The 24,509-nt window shown below is 33.2% G+C and overlaps 3 protein-coding genes across 3 annotated transcripts; all 3 read right to left on the bottom strand.

Annotated features, from left to right (window-relative positions):
• Positions 1 to 579: 579 nt before the first annotated feature.
• On the bottom strand, positions 580 to 1,563 carry LOC123689269. The gene is made up of 2 exons (XM_045628608.1): positions 1,499 to 1,563; positions 580 to 1,405 (listed from the first exon to the last, which is right to left on the bottom strand). The coding sequence occupies exons 1-2, from the start codon at positions 1,508 to 1,510 to the stop codon at positions 884 to 886; spliced, it is 534 nt and encodes a 177-aa protein (XP_045484564.1). The 5' UTR covers positions 1,511 to 1,563; the 3' UTR covers positions 580 to 883.
• Positions 1,564 to 4,683: 3,120 nt separating this feature from the next.
• LOC110992919 lies at positions 4,684 to 11,193 on the bottom strand. The gene is made up of 5 exons (XM_045628701.1): positions 11,061 to 11,193; positions 9,641 to 10,977; positions 6,235 to 6,292; positions 5,990 to 6,010; positions 4,684 to 5,871 (listed from the first exon to the last, which is right to left on the bottom strand). Exons 1-5 carry the CDS (start codon positions 11,070 to 11,072, stop codon positions 4,777 to 4,779), a joined length of 2,523 nt encoding a protein of 840 aa, XP_045484657.1. The 5' UTR covers positions 11,073 to 11,193; the 3' UTR covers positions 4,684 to 4,776.
• A 2,161-nt stretch (positions 11,194 to 13,354) lies between these two features.
• On the bottom strand, positions 13,355 to 22,878 carry LOC110992918 (homeobox protein 2-like). The gene is made up of 2 exons (XM_045628607.1): positions 22,773 to 22,878; positions 13,355 to 16,660 (listed from the first exon to the last, which is right to left on the bottom strand). The coding sequence occupies exons 1-2, from the start codon at positions 22,794 to 22,796 to the stop codon at positions 13,439 to 13,441; spliced, it is 3,246 nt and encodes a 1,081-aa protein (XP_045484563.1). The 5' UTR covers positions 22,797 to 22,878; the 3' UTR covers positions 13,355 to 13,438.
• Positions 22,879 to 24,509: the final 1,631 nt, after the last annotated feature.

The raw sequence follows: 24,509 nt of genomic DNA on the forward strand, positions 1-24,509 counted from the left end.
AGGTTAGTATTATTTATTACTTTAGAAGTTGATATTTGACTGACGGTCTGTGATTTGTCGGTATTTTCACCCTTAGATATGATTACTCTGCATCTATCAATCTAAGTGCTTTACAGCCCCCGCCCTTGCTTTATTTTGTAATTACTCTTAATAAAATATTTTAAAAGAAAATTTAGTTAAATTAAAAATATCTATCACTACACAAACTACGGGTTGTCATAGACTTAAAGAAACTTATTACTTACCTTTAAGTGGCCCCTTTCCCAGATGGGATCTACTTCTACTGTAACTTGCACATCTTTACTATTTACATAGTAGGTTATTGCACTACATTAAACAAGTGTTTTTATCTATTTAAATTTAAACTAATATGTTTTTTATAGTTATTTAATAATCAGTATAATTTTTGTCACATATCATTCAGTCATATTCATTTGATACAACAAAATATAAAAACCCAAAAAGACAGAAATAATATACACACTCCGTACTAACTGTATTAATATTTACTATAAAAATATTTATTTATAAGTAACTTAAAATATATACACAGTTACACACAGAAACAACATACTTATTTTTAACACAAATAACTTTTAATAATTAATTAATTAAGTCTTTTGAGTTGAATGAAAATTTATCTAATTTTACAATCAACATTTATGAATACATTTCCTTTAAAACTTTGTCGATCGTTTGTTTTTGATCTCTTCCGGCTGGTATTTGTTGAAGACTATTGACCTGTTGACTATGAAAATGGGAGACCTTTTCATAAGGTACTAGTAGAGCTGGCGTTGTAAGGGAATGCTTTACGGTAGGTTGATTTGTTTTCTATACTCCAAGGATTCTTAACTTAAACTAGTTGTTTAAAGTTTTCAGTTTGTTATGTAGGTTTAGTATATATTTTTTGTCGATGTAAAATATTTACGGGATTAACGGGCCTCCAGTCAGTTATCTGTTCATTAATAAGACTCAGTGGCCCAAGTTGAAAGACCCTAAAATTGGCCAAACTTTGAGGATATTCTTCTGTTGGTACTCTGATTAATTTTACTTCAGGTTTTCCATGATTGTATGGTATCTGCGTTTCTGGTATTAGCGGTGCTTTTAGGATATTTAAATTGTCAAGGTGACGATGATGCAATTCTCGATTTTGATGAGGTTCCTGCAGATAGATGGGGAATTTGTTGAATGTTATTTGATCGGGTGCTATATATCTAAGTTCGGCTTTCCCAGTTTCAAGGTCTTTTATTTGACTTGGTGTTAAGTAAACTATAGCGTCCTTAGTGGCAAACTGTCTGTGCGCTTTGGTTGGTGATGACGAATTTGTTATTGAAAATGTTTGAGGACCCGGGTCTAATTCCTTTCCGTGAACTAATATGAATAGAATGGAAAAATACACAGACGCCTGTAATAGAAAATATCACAATTAACAAATAAAAAAAATATATGGCCAGTTTTGTTAGACATTTGGTGTTGGGTAGTTAGCTTGAAGACTTACTCGAAAAACCATTTTTGAGATGAAGAACCGTCCGCCGTAGTTTGAAGAAATCTAATCGAAACTAGAGAAACGAATCAATTTATATACATTTATGCGTTCCTTTAGGAAATGTTAATTATACGATTATTTTATTATTCCATAATTTGCATAGTCCACGACTTAACCAAATTTTAGTATTCATGTATTCAGTTTCATGTGTTAGATAATTTTGATCAATTTGGCTTTATGATATAATTTTAAATATTCATGTTAAATATTTTACTAAATATAACTGCCATTAAAAAAATTATTGATTAAAAAAAAAAGATTGTCAACGCTCGGTACACTGGTGCTTAAGAAACTTAAGACAAATAAAATAATGTAACGAGCACTTAAAGGCAAATATAATAAACACTAACAGAATAAACATCGCTTCATAAGTTATACAAAAAGGGTATATTTATTTCGAAGTTTGCAGGAATGCAACTATGGATATCCAGACCTAGCTCGTTTATCAAAATGCTCAATCTGGATATCCGTGTGTTTTGTCCAAGACGCGGTCTTCTGGCAGGAGGTGATAACAAGATATCTATTAACATCCCAATATATCTATGACGTCTCGACTGTACAGCGTACGCCTCATATTGAATGTACCTTAATTGTATTGTAATTAATAAAATTAAACTTCTGAAATTAAATTATAAACAAAGAAATAAGAAAACAAAATTAAACACTTTCTTACCCGTTGAAAATTTTTGACATGCCAGAGCGGAATCTTCACTTGAGGGAAATTCACAATAAAAGCTACATCTGGACCGCTTCTACTAAGTTATAAAACTAGTCAACTTTGGGAACTAAGCTTACAACGAAATATAAATAATGGAGATACCCTCCAGATAAAGCTTAATTTATAAATTTACCGCTCGCATAAGAGGCGCTTACTTAGCTTAGAAAAGTTATCCTATTTTATTGGAGTTTTAGATTAGAATGGCATAAAAAACGAGGAAAATTTTAATATAGAGTGAATAAAATTTTGTATCAAACCACTGACGTTATAGAATGGTGTATGTGTATATAAGTTGCGTTACCACATCACGTAGTAAGATATTGTGTGTAGCCCTCACTGACCACGATTGCTTAAAACACTCAGAAAATCTTAAGTAAATAATGGAATATGTACAAATTTGCATTTAAATACTTTAACGATTTGTTTAAAACTGTAGTATTAGCGTAACAAAATACAATACATTTTACTTATTACCTGTAATTTAGATTACTACGTGACTAGTCACACAGGCTGCTAAACTTATTCAAAATATACAATAGAACCTGGTTAAGCGGGACCTGGAAAAGTAAAAAATACCTATATTTCATTATTGAGATTTGTGTTTTTTTTTTTTTTTTAAATAATTTTCACTCTACTCCCCTGCCATAGTGTCCAGGGACTTTATATTTCACTGATATTATTTAACGCGTCGGGAATTACGCCCCGACTACATCGGTAATATTCTTATTAACAATATTCATGGGCGAGCCGGGGCGCAATTCCCCGCGAGACCCGCTCTTTCTGTTTTATTTGCCGCCTTTATATATACAACTATTTTTTCACAGAACCGTTCCAGGCACGGTCTGTGCTTTATTAATATGTCCTGTAGGCCGTTACGGTCTACAGTCATCTGTATTTGTTGCTCCAGGTCGTGCCTGGACGATGCGAATATAGGGCAGTGTAGAAGCACATGTTCCACTGTTTGCTCTTCATCACTGCAGGCACATGTTGGGCTTGTCCTAATTTTAAATCTGTGCAGGTAATATGCAAAGGCTCCGTGCCCTGTTAGAATTTGCGCCATCTGGGGTGTGAAACGCTTCTCTTTTACCAATTTATACGCAGTTTTAACATTGCCTATAAATAATTTTGTAGTTCCAGCTGTTTCACCCCCCAGGTAGCGCTCATTCCATACTTCCAGAGTCCTTTGCCTTATCTGATGTTTAATATATGACAGGGGGTATGCAGCGTATTCAGGTTCTGACCTTAGTTTTTCCGACGCTTCTTTTGCTAATGTGTCCGCTCTCTCGTTCCCCGGCGTACCAACGTGCGCCTTTATCCAGAAGAGGCTTATATGAGTTCGTGAGATTTGTGTTTAAGTCCCGACACTTTTTAATCCAATTACCTCTGTTAACGTGATTTTCCTAGCTAAATGAGTTTTGGTTTCAGGATTTTTTCGATTTTTACTGCTGTAATTAGGACTGTGACTCAATTCCCTGTATAAGACAATTTATCGGGTTGGAACAGGTTCCGACAAGATACGAATAAATATAACATTATAGCAGCTGAAAATTTTAAGCTTCTATCAGATTAAGATTGTGAAAAGTCAATATTTCGACCTTATCTGTAAATGTTAATGAGATATATATATATATATATATTTCGAACCTGTATATTTGAAAAACTGGATAAATGAAACCTCTTAAACTAAATTAAAGCTTTAAATACGTGTGTAATTTGTCTCAAATGTGTATTTTTTTATTATCTTGATTAATTTACGATACTTATATTCATTTGATAGTTAAAAAATAATAAAAATCATTGATTGATATGATACATTTTTAGGTAAATTAAAATACTTAATTCATCAGGTAAACAAGTACACGAACGTGAACAGAAAAGATACGTAGCTTCCTTTTCCCGCAATGCGCTAAATTACTAATCATTTTATACTATAACTAGCAGTTACTAACAGTGGCTAAGTTTTTTGTTATATTACATAGTAGTAAATTAATCAAGGGAAACCGTAGGAGAACTTATGTGAAACGTTCCTACTACGACACGGACCTAAACTAAACTAGCTTTAACTCAGCGCCATCTGTTAGAATTGTATGAAATAATTTGCAATAAAATAAAATTGCGACTATAATTACAGATTTTACCTATCCTATCTCTCAAGTTCGATCGAACTGCACATGGTGTGCGAATTTTATTATAATCGGTTAAGTGGTTTAGGAGTCCATTGAGGACAATTGTGACACGAGATTTATATATATTAAGATGACAAACATATGTTACCTATAGTTATAACATGTGTTTGTCATTATAGCGACTCTTATTAATCAAATTATCCACTATCCGTGTAAGTTATAGGTAGTAGGTAGTACAATATTAAGTTGTGTTGTGAGTGATAGTTAAAGAATCAGAGATAAAACAAAATTAATTACTTTATATTTTATTTTTAACACAATATTTACAACTAGTGACTATGATATTTACAAATATTTTTACTATTTACTATTTGGCACGACTCTCTTCACCAGCAACAGCTCTTCTTCTTGTAATGTGTAACGTGTTTGATGATATGGAGGGGGTAAGGTTTCCAGACGGCTACGGGAACTTCAACGTGCTTTACAATGGGTACATGAACCTTCTTTATGACTTCGTAGGGCCGCTCAACCGGAACATGAACTTTTCTTATAACTTCGACTGGGACATGCTTTACTACTTCTACTGGGACTGGCCTTTCTACTTCAACATGTTCGGTCTTGTACACTGGGTAAGGAACGTGCTTCACGACATTGACATGAACGGGGTAGGGTTGTGGGACTGGCACTTTCACTTCTTGACGAACTGGAACTGGTACGGCTTGGGGTACAGCGACTTGAATATGTCTAGTTACTTCCACGGGAATTCGACGAACCACGTTTTGAACAACTGATTGGAGTTCGTATCTTGTTGCGGAAGCGACCGGGCGACCTACGCTAACACTGGTTCCAATAATTTTTGGGGCTCCAACATTAGTGGTTATTGCGGAATTGATCACAGCACCAGGTAAAACTTGAGTGGAAATATCAGCGGGTCCAGAATAAGTGGGTCCAGAATAAGCGGGTCCAGCTAAACCTTGTTCAGCCAAGGCTGGTCCACTGAAAGAGGGTCCGGATAAAGCTGGTCCTGTAAGACCGGGTCCCGACAGACCGGGGCCGTCTAATGCTGAAGATGAGGGTCCTGAGCCTCCGCAGCCGGAACCACCTAAGCCAGAACCTCCATGGCAAGAACTTCCTAAGCCTGACCCATCTAGTCCTGAACTAGGTCCGGAAAAGTTTGGTCCTTCAATTGGTGTGAAGCCAGATGAATGACCGCTGTTATAGGAGCCACTCAAAGAATCACCGTGTGAATGTCCGTCTAATAATGATCCCTGGCTTGAATCGTGATGAAGTCCACCGTCGATAGAACTTCCATGACTGCTTAGGACACTTGGTCCAGACGGTACACCATAGGTTGTTGAAGGTGGTCCATATGACGCTGATGGTGCATTTAGTGCTGACGAAACGTAGGAGTCTGAGCCGTGGCCGTGTAAGAGGCCAGCGTTTGCACTGTAGGCCAACGCAGCCAAAATTGTTATTTTAACCTGAAACAAGTGCGTAATGTAATTATATATCGATTTTAAAAAAATTAGTGTTAAGTTAAAAAATTAGTGTTATTCGAATAAACACTATTCGGTTCTTTAATAGTGCATTAAAACTTACAACAAATGCCATGGCTTTTAGCTAATCGCCTTAAGCCACCTAAAAAAAAGGTTTGTTGTTCTCGGTTCCGAGGTCTGGTGGGTTGTGATTTGATAACGCTACGGTCCACATATTTATACATGTTATACAGGCTGCTCTTTCGATACAACGCACTGAATAAATTACCCAGGTGACATCAATATAGAAAAATTTGGCAGACTCTATGGCATCGTATTGCTCGTGTATTATTTTTAATCTTAACACACATTAATTATAACTATTTTTAGACGGAGGAATTGTAAAAGTATTGTTTTGTCATATGTACTGCAAATAACAATATTTAATAACGTTTATATGTACTATATTTAACGTGAATTAGGTAAAAACGTATTTGTTTAATAATTCTATGAACAATTGTGGTTGGTGTCGAAGTGAATTTAAAATATAAATTTTTATTTAGATCTCAAATTTGCAACATATTTCATTCATAGCATTAAGGTGACTTATTGTTGAAACCATAATTTTAACGCACAGCCTTAGCATAGGAAACGGTCTCTCTCGTGATCATGGAATGCGAGGGAACAGGCAATCACTTAGAGAAAATCCTCAACGTGATGTTGTTCCAAGAAGCCTGTACACACTCCAGAAGGCTTCTGAACGTCTGGAACGCGTTGGGTAGTTTTAATTTGCCCGCAGAATGTGAAAATAAACACGTATTTGTCTGATTGCGCAAAAAGGACCGCAACAACAAAGCAAAGCATTCATTCTATTATTTCGGCTAAAACATACATTTATTCGTATAGATTAAGAGATTTGTGGCATACATTTTTCAGATAAATTTGATACTATCTTAGTGTGTCAATTCAATGAATATGAATAATTGACTAAGTTTTGGGAAATTTAAATGCACAGCTATAAATTTAAAGCAGGTAAAAAATTAAAAAGAAATCCAATAAAAGTGTTCAACAAATTTTGTAATACGAAGGAACACCGATCGTCAATTGTTATCTGCGATCTTAGTACTTAAATTTCCCCCTAAAATCGTAAACGTGCCTTACATTTGATAAGTTACGCAATAAATAAAAAATTTGGTACCGGATCTTTACTTTCCTTATGTTGTAAATGCGTAATTACCAGAAACCTGACTGACTTGTTTATTTTAATTTTAGTTCATACATAATATTACATCTTATTTACCTTTTTTCGACACTAAAGTGAAAATTGCATCACATCACTCTGAATTGAACATTACATGGTGTCTTGACATAACTTTATCAATCTATTTATTTATGTACACCCCAACATATGTGGTGCATTTTATACAGTACAAATTGCAGTCTATCTTTTCTAAACATATAAATAATAAAGTAATTATCCTACACTCCTATATATATACTTTACAACTAATAACTAATTTAAACCAAATCAAATCAATCAAATCAATAATTATTTATTCATATATAGGTAACATAATGTACACTTATTAACTTAATAAAAAGGAATTTACATTAAATGCTTCTAATTTTACTTATGCTTATATATTAATACTTATTCTTATCCGATAGGCGTATAACAAAGCTTTTTTTGCTTTTAAACATTTATTTACTACAAAACGAAAAGATAAAATGCCCATCTTCCTTTTAATATTTTTTATATAAAAAAGAATTTTCAAAAAAATTATTACACATGTTTTTCAAAGCCTTATTTTAGTTACCACGTGTAGTTTTATTTTGTTGTTTTGTTTTACTATTAACTAACCTTACGTTTGGTGAATTTCCATTTTGCAATAAAGCAGTGTTTTTTCTTTATTTCTTAAGCACTTAAAAGTTTCCATCATCAATCCAATAACCATAAATTATTTTCTTCTGTCAAATAAAATTAACATAGAAAACGTATATTCGTTACACTTTTGATTTGTGTTTCACCTTCCGTTACGTAAAAATTGTGTCACTTGACCCTTCATTGAGCAAGTTTTAAGCTGAAACCTGTTTTTATTAATTTCACTCAGTTGGGAATGTTGTTGAATAATAAAAAATCGTTTGACCGATATATTAGTCATTCCTTCCGGTTAAAATTCTGTGTCAGCGCTTACGTAATATTGGTACGAATTCGTATACCGATATATGGATCCTCTTTTTATTCTGATTAATCACTGGTACTAGTTCACCTACTTATGAAATATTGATTTATCATTATGTTGTCTGCGATAAAGATATTCGCCAAGTAGATATTTCAGTAATGATTTCTATATTAATTAAATATAGCATAATAATTATATTATTGGTGTTAGGTATTAACTAACCATATACTAAAATATATTATTAAAAGGAGTCCCTTTAGGCAAGGTTCCGAATATACTGGCAGCGTTCTCACTTTGAATAGCTAGATTAATTTTTTTGTCCGAGGTAGCTGCCAGCTTTTCGGAAGATTATGTATTTCAATAACATTTTATTCATGTAACAAATCATAACAATAAAATATAAACAGTATTTACAATTTTCTTAACCTACATAGTAATAATCTCTATGGTAATTGTATACCTAGCGTCTCCTTGGTTCTAGGTATGAAATTTAAAATAAGAATAGTTTCGATTTAGCTAAGCAAAAATTCACTACAAGCCTTAATTGTTGTTTGAAATAGGCTGTCTCGTACCCCAATTGATTGGGGAGATTGTACTACATATTCTTCTACTTTAAAAATTAAATTTGTGGTATCTATTACGTTGTACTTTTAAGAGACACCAGTTAACTAACTGGTGAAGACCTGATCTAACTACTACATATGTTTATGGCTGCACATATTTTTTTAATAGTTAATAAACCATCAGACGAATTATTTTATTCCCTTTGTAATATGTATTTGTTTATACACAGAGATTTAGAATTGATTGTAACTAGTTTGGCCATTGAGACTGTTACATAAAAACTTTCTTTGTTTCAACTTTTTAATTTCATATTTTGAATTTGGAACACGTATATTATTTATAAAAACTTCTTTTGATTTTGTGCCATTCATTTTTTTCGTGTTCCTTATCAAATTACAATATGGAATGGGGTGTTAAAGAAAATAAGATTGCAGAGATCGCCTTGCACAAAGTTGATATGGAGCCGTCACGGCATCATATTCCAGACACTTCAAAACCTTGGCATCAGCCGTATGTTAGTATATCTTACTTTCGACAGATACAACAATACTTCTACACTCACAGTTCTAAAGAAGCTGCTCAAGTGGTCAAGATAAAAGGCTTGTTAAGCGCCAAAGTTGGCCATTTTGAATTGAATGATGAAATTTTTTTCCTGAGAGTTTAATATATATGTTGGTATAAATTTTGATAACATTACATTACTTCATAAAAAATTGCACCCATTATTAGGTGTATATTTTAATAGAATATTATTTCTTAAAGATGTGCTGATGTGCATATCACACGCCTAATTCCATTATATAAGGCAGTGGAATTTTTATCATAATAAAAAGATAGCTTCTTTGGAAAACAATTTATTTTCAATATTTCTACCATTATAACTATTTATAATATAGAATTGAATATCAATTCATTAACCTAATTAATGACTTAGTTATCACCCTACATGGCAGCCTCTCGATGAGCTAACACTGAAACTATTTACAAAAGAGCATAACGGATGAGGTAGTTGCATGAACCGTCTTTACCATGCATCGTGACCGTGAGCATATTCATCGTGACCAAAACTATGGCCATGGCCAAGACTTTCGTGTCCATGCCCGTAGCCGTGGTCGAGACCCTCGTGTCCATGCCCATAACTGAGGCCGAGACTCTCGTGTCCATGCCCATAGCTGTGGCCAAGACTCTCGAGTCCATGCCCATAGCTATGGCCCAAACTCTCATGTCCATGCCCATAGCTGTGGCCAAGACTCTCTACACCATGCCCATAGCCATGGCCCAGACTCTCATGTCCATGCCCATAGCTGTGGCCAAGACTCTCGTGTCCATGTCCATAGCTGAGGCCGTGACTTTGATGTCCATGCCAGCCGTGGCTTACGTGGCCTTTGTGGTGAACAGTCTTGAATACTGGGACTGGGTATTTTTTCACAACATGTACTGGAACCTTGATCAATTTCACGACAGGCACTTCCACAACCTTCTCAACGGGAACAGGGTGGTCAACTGGTACTTTTACTACCTTCTCAACTGGTACCTTGACAATTTTCTCTACTGGGTACGGCACTGGCTTATCGATTTTTACATGTTGAATCTTAACGACTGGCACTGGTACGTTTTTGACTACTGGTACTTGAACCGGGTAAGGCTGTGGAACTGGAATTTGTACAGTTTGTGGTACTGGAACTGGTACAGGCTGTGGAACTCTGTGGTGGACATCTCTGAATACTTGGTAAGTTTCTTCACGTACTCGGTATTGTGTTGGTGCACCATTGCTGTTAGCTAGCCCGTGAATCTCATCAATAACTGGAGCCTTAGGGCCAAGTGGGGCTGACTGACCATTTACAAGTCCAGGTAAAGCTGCACCCGGTAGAGCTCCTCCGCTTATTACGGATCCGCCTATTCCAGATGATAGACCAGGTCCAGATAAAAGGGATCCGCTGAGACCAGAACTTAAATCATGGCCGGAAAGACCTGATCCAATACTTCCAGACGAGCCAAAGTTAGCGCCAGTAAGACCACCTGATCCGAAGCCCGAGCTATATCCTAAAGATCCCCCTCCAATTAAACCGCTCCCTGAATATGAGGCTGATGGCAGAGAACCCACAGGGAAGGAACTAGGGGAAAAACTGGATGACCCTGCAAACCCGCTGGGTGCTGATAGATGAGGCAGTGGTGCCGATCCGTGACTGAAATCATGATGGGAGTGGTCATCATGATAGGAATGTTCATCTAAACCATGGTGAGAGTGATCCTGCAAGCCATTGTGTAGATCGTGAGAGTGATCATGTACGTTATCATGAGAATGACCATGCAGGAACCCAGCGTAGGCGCTGCTTAGTAGGATGGCTAACGTTGTCAATTTTGTCTGTGAACAAATAATATATGGTCAGATTTATTTATAAATTTAATTTAATTTAAACTGGTTTTCATATTTTTTTATTTACTTACAATAGTAGCCATATTGATTAGCTAATCGCAGGCCACTCGGAGTTGTTTCTTCAACAACAAGCTAAGCTCGTTTGTAAAGTTTTCGGACACCTTACAAACTTATATATTGGCGTCATCTGTGTCGCAAAACGTTAATGAAAGCGACCGAGGAGATTCTCTCTCCTTCATTCAAAATACCGGTATAATATTATGTATCTGAATTAATTCCACGTTGAGTTACTTAAGAGTTGGCCCACTATGCGTCGATGATGTATTTTATATCAGTTCAATGGCGAAGTGATGTAAATGCGTAATAGGAAAAAACTATTTATTTTTCATTTATAATATGACAATGTATCTTTCAAAGAATTAAAGACAACTGCTTCTACCTTGTGAGGCTTATATAGAATTACTTTGATAAAATTTGAACTTTAAAGTAGGTGTAAAATAAAATATTTGTTGTCATACTAAGGGTCTGTTTCACAATGTATGAATAAAGTACCAAATAGCTATGCAAGACATAAATTATTCGGAAGATAAAAGTTCCGAATAAGAAACATCGCGTTTCATGACGAATAGCGCTTTTTCACAGTCGTGAAACGCAACAAAATGTTTATTCTACCAATAAATACCTTATTTGGAACTTACGTAGAACTTATCCGTACATTGTGAAACAGACCCTAAATTATATAAATATACTTAATGCATATGTTTTTAAAAACTTTTTGTAATTCGTTTTTGTGAATATTGTGTTCGAAATTAGCCTCCAAAAATCTTTGTGATGCTCCATTACGAAGCTATATATTGTATAAGAAATTAAAAATTCTTGAACAAAATAAGTATACGACGAATAGATAAGCTCCTCCTTCGACTATTTTTGAAATCAGAAAATGTAGTGATGTATGTGTAAAATTCATTTAATTAGGCCGTCCAAATACGACTGGTATTTTATATAGAAACCGGTCATAGGCCATTTATGTTAGTTTATTATTTAATTAAAAACGACACTAACCTGAAATTCGTATGAATCGAAAATACCTAATTCAAAAGTTTCTAAGGTTATGGCTTTAAATATTTAATATTCTTTTAATTCTTGCAATCGTGTAGGTTATGAATGTGTGTGTAAAATTATAGGTTTTTATTTTTATAATCGTGTGCGTGTTTTTTTTTATTTTGGTCATTAGTATTTGGATTATTGTCCTTACATATTATTTACCTATAAAAGTTATGAATGTTAAAACTGTGTAATTTATTTTGCGCACGTAGGACTATGGTCGGCAACTGAACGCTAAACTTATTGTAACTAGTTGATGGACTTGTAAAAGTGTCGCATTTAACAAGCGATCGTAAATGTGGTATGGTCGCGCGCAGAAAGCGAAACACACGCAATTATTATCTTAAACAATTTATCAAGTGAGATCATTTACTTGTTGTTTTAAACACAAAGATTAGGTGCGTATTTAAGTTATCACGTTATATCATGATTATATCATTTACTTCATTTTTTCTTCTACTTATATTTTCATCGTAAATGGGAGTATCAGTGAAAAGTAAATGCAGTTGTGTGCTCATTCCACAATTGGTTATGGGACACTATAGTTGCGTATTGGACCTGAAGATAAAAATTAAGACCAGCCTAAAAACACTTGCTTATAATGAGAATTAAAAATTAGTTACTAAATTATATTGATAACGACATCATTTTTTTTGTTCACCACAAATGTTCTTCTCTCAAATTAGCAAAATATCTCACATGAGCACATGTTACGGTCATAAATTATTCAATTATAGATAACTAACTGTTAGTTATGTATAGTTGAATAAAATAAAAAAATAAATATGTTCATGATGATAAGTTAGACAGCTATCACTTATTCCACGTCATTAAACATTGAACCTGTGGGCATTAGGGATGCCTCATCAGCAAATAAGTCAGAGGGTGTAGGCCGAGAGAAAAAGCCGGCGTAAAAAACTCTCGGTACACTTGTGACCACCACTAAAGTACTAGTTTTTTTAAATCTCCTTGTAAATTAAACTAATCAATTTTTAATACGATATTTATTAAAAAAACTTTGTGATTTACACACAATTATACTCATAGAATATGCTAATTGCTAAATGCTTTAATCCTTAATATTATATAAATTATGTACATGTAACTTTGTTATGACTAAATTAATTACAATCATTTTGTAAAACGAAAAACTATTACTATTATTTACATAGAATATTAACCTGTATGATTATTTAAATCAAAACTATTCTAACAAGAAAATATAGTAAGCTATTGTAAAAGTAAATAACATTTATGCGGAATATAATTGAAGATAAAGAAAAACCTTGCAGCATAAAATAAAAGATTCAGGCAAAGCACAAAAGAGAAAGTTTGTGACCCATTTTTATTCGGTGCCATCTATTCCCGATTGTTCTTCGTCAACTACGTCTGACTTGTCTTCCATTACTGGAGGTGGTTTTAGTAAGGTAGAAACAGCTGGTGGGATGTCTTCCGACGGTGTGTTAGCTTCAAAAAGTGGCTCCGTCTTAAATATTCTTAAATGTTTTGGTTTATTGATACGTCTTTTCCTATTAATTTTGTCTATGGGGTGCAGTTTACTCCGAGATTTATGAGGCGGCTTTAGAACAGGGTAAGGTTGATCTATCATAGTTTTAGGAAATTTTCTTTGATACATATGACGCCCCAAATTATTAGTAAGCCTAAATCTTTCGCCCATCATTCTGTGGTGTGAGTTAATGGGCTTTATAGTCTTATCATCGTCGTTATTTGATTCCACATCGTCGTCTGTGGCTGTTGTATCTGCTGTGTCTTGTCCCATTTCTTCTACTACGGCGCCGATTAAATGGGAATTTGATGATTCTGCTATTGGTATATTTTCTGGTTCTTCTTCACTTCGTGAATATTTACTACCTTGGTATGGATACCTATTACTACTGTACATATCAAAATATGAACTGGGAATAATTCCCAAGCTACTGAGGCTATTTCCATTATCGTTTTTTAAAAGTAATTGTTGTATTTGCTGCAAATCGAACTTAATAGGAACTGGTTTACTGTATTGATCACGAACTGAGCTTAGTTGGCTTTCGTCAAGGACAGGTTTTCCCTTAAGCATATCAGACACTAATTTTAGGTCAATATTAAATGGATTAGCAACTTTAAACCCATGTATAGTGGATAACTGATTATTAGTCTGTACATCTGGTTCTTGCTTATTCATGTTTTGCCTTGCAGCTAATATCTTACTAATGATATCAGATGCTACGTCAACATGATGTTGTTCAATGTTTTGATTAAGTCTTACTGGAAAAGGATTCGGTAAGTTTTCTATATCAAAATTGTTTCCTGGGAGTCGCAACGAATCAGGATTTAGATGTTGAGTCAGGCGTAATGGTATATCATTAAACTTAAGTAACGCAGCTAAATCTGATGGCAGTTGACTTCGCTGTAAACTGTTTTGTTGAATATTTCCTGACGTTTGAAGATTGTCTGCGTTACTAGGGTTTAGATTTCCATAATTGTTTGTATGCATTGACTCGTCAACATATCGCTTATTATTTGGCAAACTGTTGTAGCTCAAAAATGTGTCTGAAGATTTTCCCTGTTGCGGAGATAGGTCCAATTGCTTTAGTCTATCTGAAAGTGAATGATAATCATCTGGCTGCGACTTTATACTAAAGGTATAAACGTTGTTTTTATCTTTATAATATGTTTCACTTGTAGGACGGTTGTATTGGTCTTTGTTCTGCGAAAATTTATCATTAGAGTCAATACCAATGCTTGACTTTAATTGTGCGTTAGAATTTTGTACAACATTAGATACATCTATTGGTACAATATTTTTTATAGCTTTCTCATGATCAAATATTTGTTTAGGTTTATTTTCCAAAAAGTTTTCTCTTACATAGTAAGGCGATGCAGTCACATACTCAGACTGAGTATTGCCATTTATAAATGCATTGTTATTTGAATTATCCGGTTTGTTTTTATTCCTTTCTGTGTTTGCGTAGTAAGAATTTATTAAATCCGTGTTGGTATAAGCATTATTACTGTACTGTCCATTTGAAATGCGATTAAGTTCTAGTTGATGTTTATAATTATCGTGAGCCTTGGTGGCCGCTCTTACAAAGTCATCTGCTTCTAATTTCTCCGAACTAGATTTCGATATTTGATTATAATTATATGGTTTACTTGTATCCATATGAAAACTTACTTGGCTAATTGCTTCATTATCTGATTTTGCATTATTATTTTGATATCCGGAATAGCCAGCGGTTGATATTTCAGAGCCGTATGTAGGCTTTCTATCAAGTTTCCATCCATAATCTCCGTGTGAATAAGTTGCAGTTTGCCCCATTTGTTGGTCTACTTCCCTAACGGGATTTTTTAAATTATTGACTTGGTTATGCGGTTGGATATAACTATAATACATATTGTTAGTACTCAAAGTATTGAAACGTTGACTATCTTGATTAACATTTTCATAATTTGCCTCATGTTTATAGTCATCTTGATTATTAGTCATTCGATAATGGGGATTGGTTGAATATTGAGATGCAAGTATATCTTGAGTAGATTTATGTAATACACCACTATTGTAATTAGAGGCAGCATTTCCCCAGTTATCTCTCGAATCTTCTGAATAAGGAGAAGAAACAGGGGATGTCGTCGATGATGGATAGCTTTGGTATTGTACGTTAGCTGGGTATCTCATTGCATTCCCAGAATTACTGTAGTGGTCTAACTGAACTTTTTTACTGTAGATATTATTATTATCATAGTTATGGGTGTTGTGTCCTGTAGTCGTGACTTTATTTGTATTATAGTCTACAGTGCCAGTCTGAGTATTTGAGTATGGAGAAGATACATATGACGATTGGAGATTAGGTGGATTCGTAATATACATAGGTGAGGGACTTGATATATAAGTATTTGCAGGAGTACTCATGTACTGATTACTTGAAGTTGACAAATATTGCGGTGCTGGTGTACTAAGAGAAGCATCTAAACCATACGTATTAGCATTGTTATATTGAAATGAATTTACATTGGGATTATAATAATTAAAAGATTTTTGTTCTTGTACATTTTGATTGGGCTGGTTAGCATAGTTTGCTGCAGTCATTGTAGAATACAAGAACTGGGGTTGAGGCGTAGCTGTGTAGGAGTAAACAGAAGGTTGCGTGGACAGCTGTTGCTGCTGTTGTTGGTATTGATTCTCTGCTCTCATTTGTTGTAAGAATTCTTCGGGTGGTAAAGAGTACTGCATGCCGGCATACTGATTGCTCGCTGACGTGTCGCTGTCTTGTGAATTGGTGTTATCGTGAGCGTCTTCTTCTTGATTTTGGAATGGATTTTTAATTCGATAGACCTTTCTAGGTTTTAAGGGCTCTCGATTGAATTCGAAATTGGCAGAATCTTCAGGCATTTGGTACCTTGTGCTCAATGCATTCTGGCTATTTGCATCATTATGTAAGTTATTAAAACCTGTGTTTGCTTCGATTTGACCTTCATTGGCAACTTGTGGTACCCGTAGCATGTTCTGATCGTTGAATCCATCTTGGCAGCGTACATTTGTAACTAGCGTCAGCACCAGTATCCATATCTGAAACGAGGTATTTAGATTTTTTATTTAGAATTAGTTGTATTTTATTATATATTTTAAAAAGGGGTTTTTTAATTAAGTCAATGTAGTACATTGACTTCATTAAAACTTATCTACATTTGACATGTACTTTTATAATAATTCATATAGAAACCAGAACGGTGCATTTCAAAGACAAAAAAGTAAATAAATTTGTAATCTGCATCTGTATTTCAAATTATAATAGATTAATCTAGAATGCAATTCTTACATAAGTAGAATAAAAATATATAAATATAACCTTTTAGTTATCATACATTTTATATTAATAGAATATAAATAAATAAATATATAAATGCATAATAATGTTTTTGTTAAACGCAGACAAATAATAAATAAACTATCAACACTTTCTATTGCCTAAGTCACGAACTAAATCCTTAAATACAGCGATGAATTAAGAGAGCACGACCTTAGATGCCTATGTATAGCATTATATCATAGAATAAGTTACATTATAAATAGCCATGGGGGCCTAGTGCTTTCAACGTGCGATTCTCATCCATCGTATGTTCATTTCCCGGATGTACACCAAAGGGCTTATATGTGTGCATTTAGCCCTCGCTCGTACGGTGAAGGAGCACATTGTGACAAAACCGGTATGCTTTAGACTTAAAAAGTCGAAGGTGCACACAGCACAGAAGGTTGATTGAGCCTTTTAGAAATGATCACGGAACGGATACAAAAATCTGAGCCATAGACCTAATAGTTGATGCGTTAAATTATTTATGATTAATTTATTGTTATAGTGGAGTAAAACATTAATATAAGTTTAATACATCAATAGTAAATATCATATAGCAATCGCCTTATAATTTCAAAAAATAAATTGTATATGTATATTCGAGGTCTGATGCCTCATAGAATTTGCGATCTATAACTTAATAGTAACTTTTTGTATGTAAGACTTTCTATAAGGAATTCAATTCGTTATGGATGGAGTGAATATACATGGGGTTAGAGGGCATCGCTCAACAATGTTTTAAATAGTCTATTAATTCATGATGAACAGGAAGAACGATTTCCTGGTGATTTTTATACTAAGTTGCGTTGTGTTGTGTAATTTTTTATATTCGGCTCAGAAATAAATAAATCATATGGAATCTTCAACTAGTCAGAGCGTAAAAAGAATATTCTTTGTGGCTATTATAAGAGAAAGCTATCTTCATAACTGAAATTTATAATTACAAAAATATTTATATAAAGATTAAAATATATGAAAATCGGTCCAAGTACGGACGGAATAAAGTCACATTGTATTATATTTATTTAGTATATCTTTAAATGAAAGTGGAAATATAATTATAGTTGATACATGAACACGATTAAACGCAAATGCGAAGCCTCCGTAAAACATTGTTATTAATACTAAATAGAAAGCGAGGACAATCTATTGAAGGGTATTAAAGACGTTTAAATCGGAGTCAAGGGTCACACGACAAGATCTGTGTATTTTCTCTGCCCTTATGTGTGTGCCCTTTCCGAAAGTTTCACCAGGAATCCAATGGGAAAGTGATTTTTCACAACCGGCTTTTTCGTTGCGTAATATTTCCTTACCACATAACATTGTTTCCGGATTACATAAATGTCGTACGTTATTTAAGCTGAATCGATCCTTATCCTTAGTTTTAACCTAATATATACCACTACGATTCATGCTCAATTATTTATATATCTGTGACATTTATAGCTTTTTTGACTGAAGTTTGAACACAAAATAAATACTTGGTCATTGATTTTTGGCATTGAATTAAAAAGCCACAATTAATAATTGGAACATTTTACACAATTAGGTATACAATATAATTTACTGGCTGTTATTAGTGCGTATTATAAATTCGGTCTAGTGAAATAGAGAAGAGACACGTTCATCCGTTACATTGATAATTTACTACAACATTAATATATCTACTTAGATGTCTTTACCAACATTGTTTTGCTGGAAATCAATCTCATGACTTCCTACACTCGCACATAATGGTGTTAGCTGCTAAAGGAGTCGGAACACACGAATAATGTATATAGTAACACAAAATGCAAGGTTATTCTTATTAAAACGTTGATGTCAATTTTATAGTTTGTAAATTTATAATTTCGGCTGATGTCTATGAGATTCTTCTACATCCATATTGATAATGCCATATTACACGCTAAACGATATAATGTTTTGATCGGATTACTTGATATTTTCGCACAAAGAAAATACAAAGTTTTGTAACCACGAATTGGCACACACATTACAACATATTCGTCACTGGTTATTCATATGATTTTCCTGACGTTCAAGTAGGTAACCAGGGTTCGGTGCCGAAATTTCACTTCATTCGGTTATTCTAAGAAGCGAACCCAACACATTTATATAACCTTTATTGAATCTAGCGTATGCCTAACTTCCTTACTTAATGATGTACATAAACTATTTTAGTTATTGAATAGTATTTCAATTTACAAAACATAGTACTTTGGCACCTATAAATATTTATTTTTCATTTACACAAATCATGCAGACTACAAGATATAGCCTAAAAACGTTACCATAGAAAAAAAGAATTACATAATTATTTTTCACCAATGTTCTTCGCTGTCGATACGGGGGACCCTTATAATTTGTAGATATGAACCATTTCGACTACGCAGTCATTCTAGGAAAAATTCCGATCACAGGACCATTAGAGCAACGATGGTAAGCCCTTCATTATGGCTGGAGGTTAACAAATTTAGTGAATGTATGTTATTATACATTAATTAAGTTGTGGAATAAATGCCCGACTCCATACGATAAGCTACCTCTCTATCATCTTTTAAAACGCTTCTGTATAAACATTTCTTAACCTTATCTTATCCTGATCAATCGTGACTTGTGTAAATCTTTGTGTTTCCTTTTCTTTTGTATTGCATCGCTATTCGCTATTCATGAATCTCTAAAATTAGCTTTTTTTGTTTTTAGTTTGTAACATTTTTTTAAATTATTTTAGATTAAAGGCATTTATTTTTTTATATAACATTTGGTTCTGTACTTCTTGCACTCATCATTTTTCTTTTATTTCTTTTAGCTATAAGACCGCCCGTAGTATCCCTTGTAATTTATATGTGAATAAAAAAATAGGTTTTGACCGCCACAAAACCGTATTAAAATTATTTAAACGAAGCGTCTTGATACCTAGTGTTTTTGAAAACATATGCACGGGTCTTTGGCCATACCCCGTCAAGGCCACACTTTGTGATTACAGAGCCATTGACCTGACGCAACAATTAACGCATAGTGACACGCAAACTTTCGAGACAACGCTCTTCAGATCTCACAGCGTGTCTGACGATCATTAATAATTTTCATTAATTGCATTACATCTGTCTAAACACTTTTCTTTTAGTTAGACAACGATCTATTTAACAGATTGAGTTATAAAACTTACATGACTATACGTATAAAACTTACATTTTCTTAATAAATCTTGACAGAGACTACACATCATAAAATCTGTAAAGTATCAAGTATCGCTGTATATTAATTTAAAGTTTATATTTTCATGTAATTTTCCACTTCTATGAGCAGTAGAGTACAGATTAAAAATTTATATTTATAAGTTAATAATCGAATGTAGTGTGTGACCGACATATGTTTGTTTTTTAAATTAATAAACGAGTTAACATTATGAAATAAGCAGTTCAAAATACACAATTTCGTAAACTTATGTAATATTTAGCCGTATAGAAAGTGGAATAAATTAATTTTTGACAACGGAAGTGAATATCGTGATTTATTCACATTACCTACTGGTGCATTGTTTATTTATGATAAAGTGATAGATTATATCGAAGAATATCGGCAATTGATATTGTCGGAAACAGGTTTTAATGAATGGTAAATAGTGTAGGTTTTTTGTTTGATTTCCTATACTCTCAAAGTTATTTATTTAGACAAACTTAGATGGCTTAAAAGTTACAAATTGCAAAATATAGGTATCCAAAATGTTTAGTAATATTCATAATTATCAGAAGAACAAATTTGTTTTGATATAACTGGTGACGATTTCAAATAGGAATTAAACTCTTGGCCCCTTTCTTTTAATGTTCTGCTCAAATTGTCGCTCAGTGTCTGAAAACGGGACAATTTTGCGTCCCACAGTTCATTACGGGGACACCGCGACTCGTGATTGGAAATGGGACAGTCCCGTTCAAAACGAGACATCTGGTCACATTACCTATACTGCAACATTTAGAAGTACTGATGGCACAGAGCCTTAAGTGAGCTCTCTCAACACTGAACCATACGAAACGTAGTAATGTACTTATTGTGGAGAAGAAAAACATCAAGAAGAAGCTGGCATGCCTTACAGCTAAAATTGGGCGGCGTCTGTGAGTGACACACAACTACAAAAATGATCACAAAACAAATGAACAATTGGTCTAGGTGCGACTTTTTTGTACTTTACGCGATTTAAAATTTACAACATGCTTTAGTCTGATTAAAACACGCCTCGCTGGTCCAGCGCTATCATTGAAGATGGAGGAGTATCTATCATTTATGTACTTGAGGTAATTATCGTATGATTAATAGAGTATTTGATACACATATTATTCTATAGTAAATTACTTTTATATTATACATATGTATTTCCAATACACAAATATACAGTATTATTAAAAGGTAAGGTAAAGGTTGGTCCCTTTAATGCTGGCAGCGTTTCTTCGTTTTATTGCGATACTTTTTCGTTAATCGAGGAAAGCAACAGGTCTACTGATATTTGGCAATTCAAATAATGCTGACATAATTTGTCTTGCGGCAACGTATGAACTTACTTTCGTTAAAAATTGCTTTCGTTTAAATATAGCTCGCTAGTATGCAATACCACGAAAACTTATTTTTTATTTTATTTCCATCGAAGCATCGAAATGTTTCTTTACGTGCGTATGCAACTGAAATAGACGCACCTAATAATATATTAAAACTATGATTTTTATTATTATTTAAATAGAATTTTGACGATGCAGGTCCTTTGACCTATTTAATCCTTTGATTAATTTGCAAAATAAATTTTAGTTTGTATGTGTTCGTATAACTCCTATATCAGAGAGATTATAAAAAACAATGTTAAAATTAGATATTGTGTTTGTTGTTTAACAATTATAATGTGAAAAATAAAACTAAGGTTTAATTTCAAAGGTAATAAAGCACCCGAAAACATAATTAAAACTATTTTATTGATTTGTTTGAGATTAAGCCTTAACATAATAAATAAATCCTACAAATTTAAAATTCCGTCTCTTCGGCTAATAGTAAGTTAGTAAAAAAGTTTACGCGTTTACTTTTTACGTAGCGTATTGTAAATACCATTATTTTAAATAATATTAATAACTTGCTTTTTTTTCTTAAATCTAAAATATAATCTACTAGCAGACTCGGCTAAGCGTTGCTGTGGCTAAGGTTTTTGTTATATTACATAGTAGTAAATTAATCAAGGGAAACCGTAGGAGAACTTATGTGAAACGTTGGTACCACGACACGGACCTAAACTAAACTACCTTTAACTCAGCGCCATCTGTTAGAATTGTATCAAATAATAAACAAATGTTAATGTTATCGTAATTTTAGTAAGGATGCCTATTTTTTTTGAAAATGAAATATAGCCTATGTCACTCAGGAATGATGTAGCTTTCCAACAGTGAAAGAATTTTTCAAATCTGCCAAGTAGTTTCGGAGCCTATTCAATTCATACAAACAAACAAAAAATCAAACCTTTCCTCTTTATAATATTAGTATAGATAATTACCCCGTCAAGTATGTCAGTACACTATGTAAGTTTGAGGCGAGGTTATAAAAAAAATCTGAAACATCATTAAATAAAGTTAAAAATATTATGAGCGATTTATAAGTCTGCTTAAAATTATGTCGCTTTTAAGCCGCACACGTCTTTATTTAAACAATGTATACGTATTTAACTACATGACACGTTGGTATAAAATGTATTATTGGCATAACAGTATTAGATTTATAAAAATATTTAGATGAATCAATCTCACCACATGACCAATTAAAATAAATATTTGAATCTTAATAATTTATGGCACTCACCATTTGCAGTACGGAATACATCATAAAACACGAAATATCACTGTTCAAAATCCAATCACATTTCACTCACAGTCCAAACTAATGCAACATTAAAGGGTAGTTTTCTATGATCGATCAGTGTTCAAATGAAGTTCAAGGATAGTTAGAGTTAGGTTTATATATGGGGGTATCGGACCGTAAACGTTTGCATGTGTGCATTGCATCTTGCACATGCATTCTACACAATTGCAGTGTTAGTTACGCTTAGCCCTTCTTAGCAGTCTAGGTGTCTGAGAAAGGCGTATTGACATATCTATCTATTGTATTATATAATTTTACGTAAATATATATCTATATATTTACGTAAAATTTATACAATTTACACGCAATAGAAAAAAACAATTATACATATTTTTTAGCAGTTTATATATTTAAGTTCTTCCAATATTGAAGGAAAGACGTTATCAGTAAGTAATATTATGTCAAAATTAATTTACGTAAAAGTAAACATTGTTCTATGAACAAAGACCAAAGTACCAAATACTGCTATGTACCTTCAGTATAACATGTAATGCTAAGTAGGTAAATATATATGAGTATGCTTATACAGGCTTTACAGGCCTTAGGCTATTTCCAGTTTCTTCCTATGTAGCTTCTTCGTATTGAACTTATGGTCATAGTGAATCTTCCCAAACCACTTTCTACAAGACAGTTATTTATGGCAGAGCGCATTAGAAATAATTGTCTCCTATTGAATTTTCCGGAAGCATGTTCTCACGCCTTGTGTTATTCATCACGATAATGATTTAATAGTTGCCAAGTATTCTAAATCCTTGTTATTATATAACTTTATTTATGAAATACTAATTAAATGGCATAGGATATTAAAACACATTTCACAAGAAATTTAATTAATTAATTATCACCATAATGTTATATGATCATTTACAAGATATATTATTATTGTTAATTACACTTAGATTTCTATAGAAAATCTAATGAAAAAATCATACAACAGCATTGATTCCAGCATCAGTGGCGTGATCTACATTTCGTTAGCGGTAACAATATGAAACGTTTAATTTCCTATAGAAACATTTCTATTTAGATTTTATATGTAACACATACACATTTCTAAGGAAAATTAAAGATCCGTGGCTTAAGTTTTTTAATCATGATTATCATAAATCGTATCGCGGAACGCATAACGCCTAGTGGAATAATCAAACTGGTATAACGTTCCGGTGTTTTTTACTCTGAAGGCGTTTGAATTTCCTTATTCAAGACTGGCTTTGGGAATATTCAACATTATTGTTATAACATTATTATGTTACATTAGAGCGAAGCTAATAAACCTTTTTAGGATTTTTTTTTCTAATAACTATACAATCTGTTATTTGAAGATTTTACTAAGTTTCAATTATGCACAAAATAAAATTCACTTTAAGAAAAAAGTTTTTTAATACACATTTATTTATTTACATTTATAGAAAAATAAATAACATAATACATGACAATTATATGGGCAGCCTTATTGCTAACAAGTAAGAATCTCTTCCAAGCCAGTAGGTAAAGAACAGGGTAACTAGGAATATTCTTCTAATTATTGAATGTACTATGCACCAATATAGTATCGAATCATACATTTCTGGGGTTTCATTTGCACGTTAGTATATAATAATTAATTAATAATATAGTTTTTACTTAAAAAATACTGTGTTCCACATGACTTCATTTAAAGTTCATAAATAAATAAAT

The sequence above is a fragment of the Pieris rapae genome, chromosome 6 (genome assembly GCF_905147795.1).
Source record: "Pieris rapae chromosome 6, ilPieRapa1.1, whole genome shotgun sequence".
Lineage (NCBI taxonomy): Eukaryota > Metazoa > Arthropoda > Insecta > Lepidoptera > Pieridae > Pieris > Pieris rapae.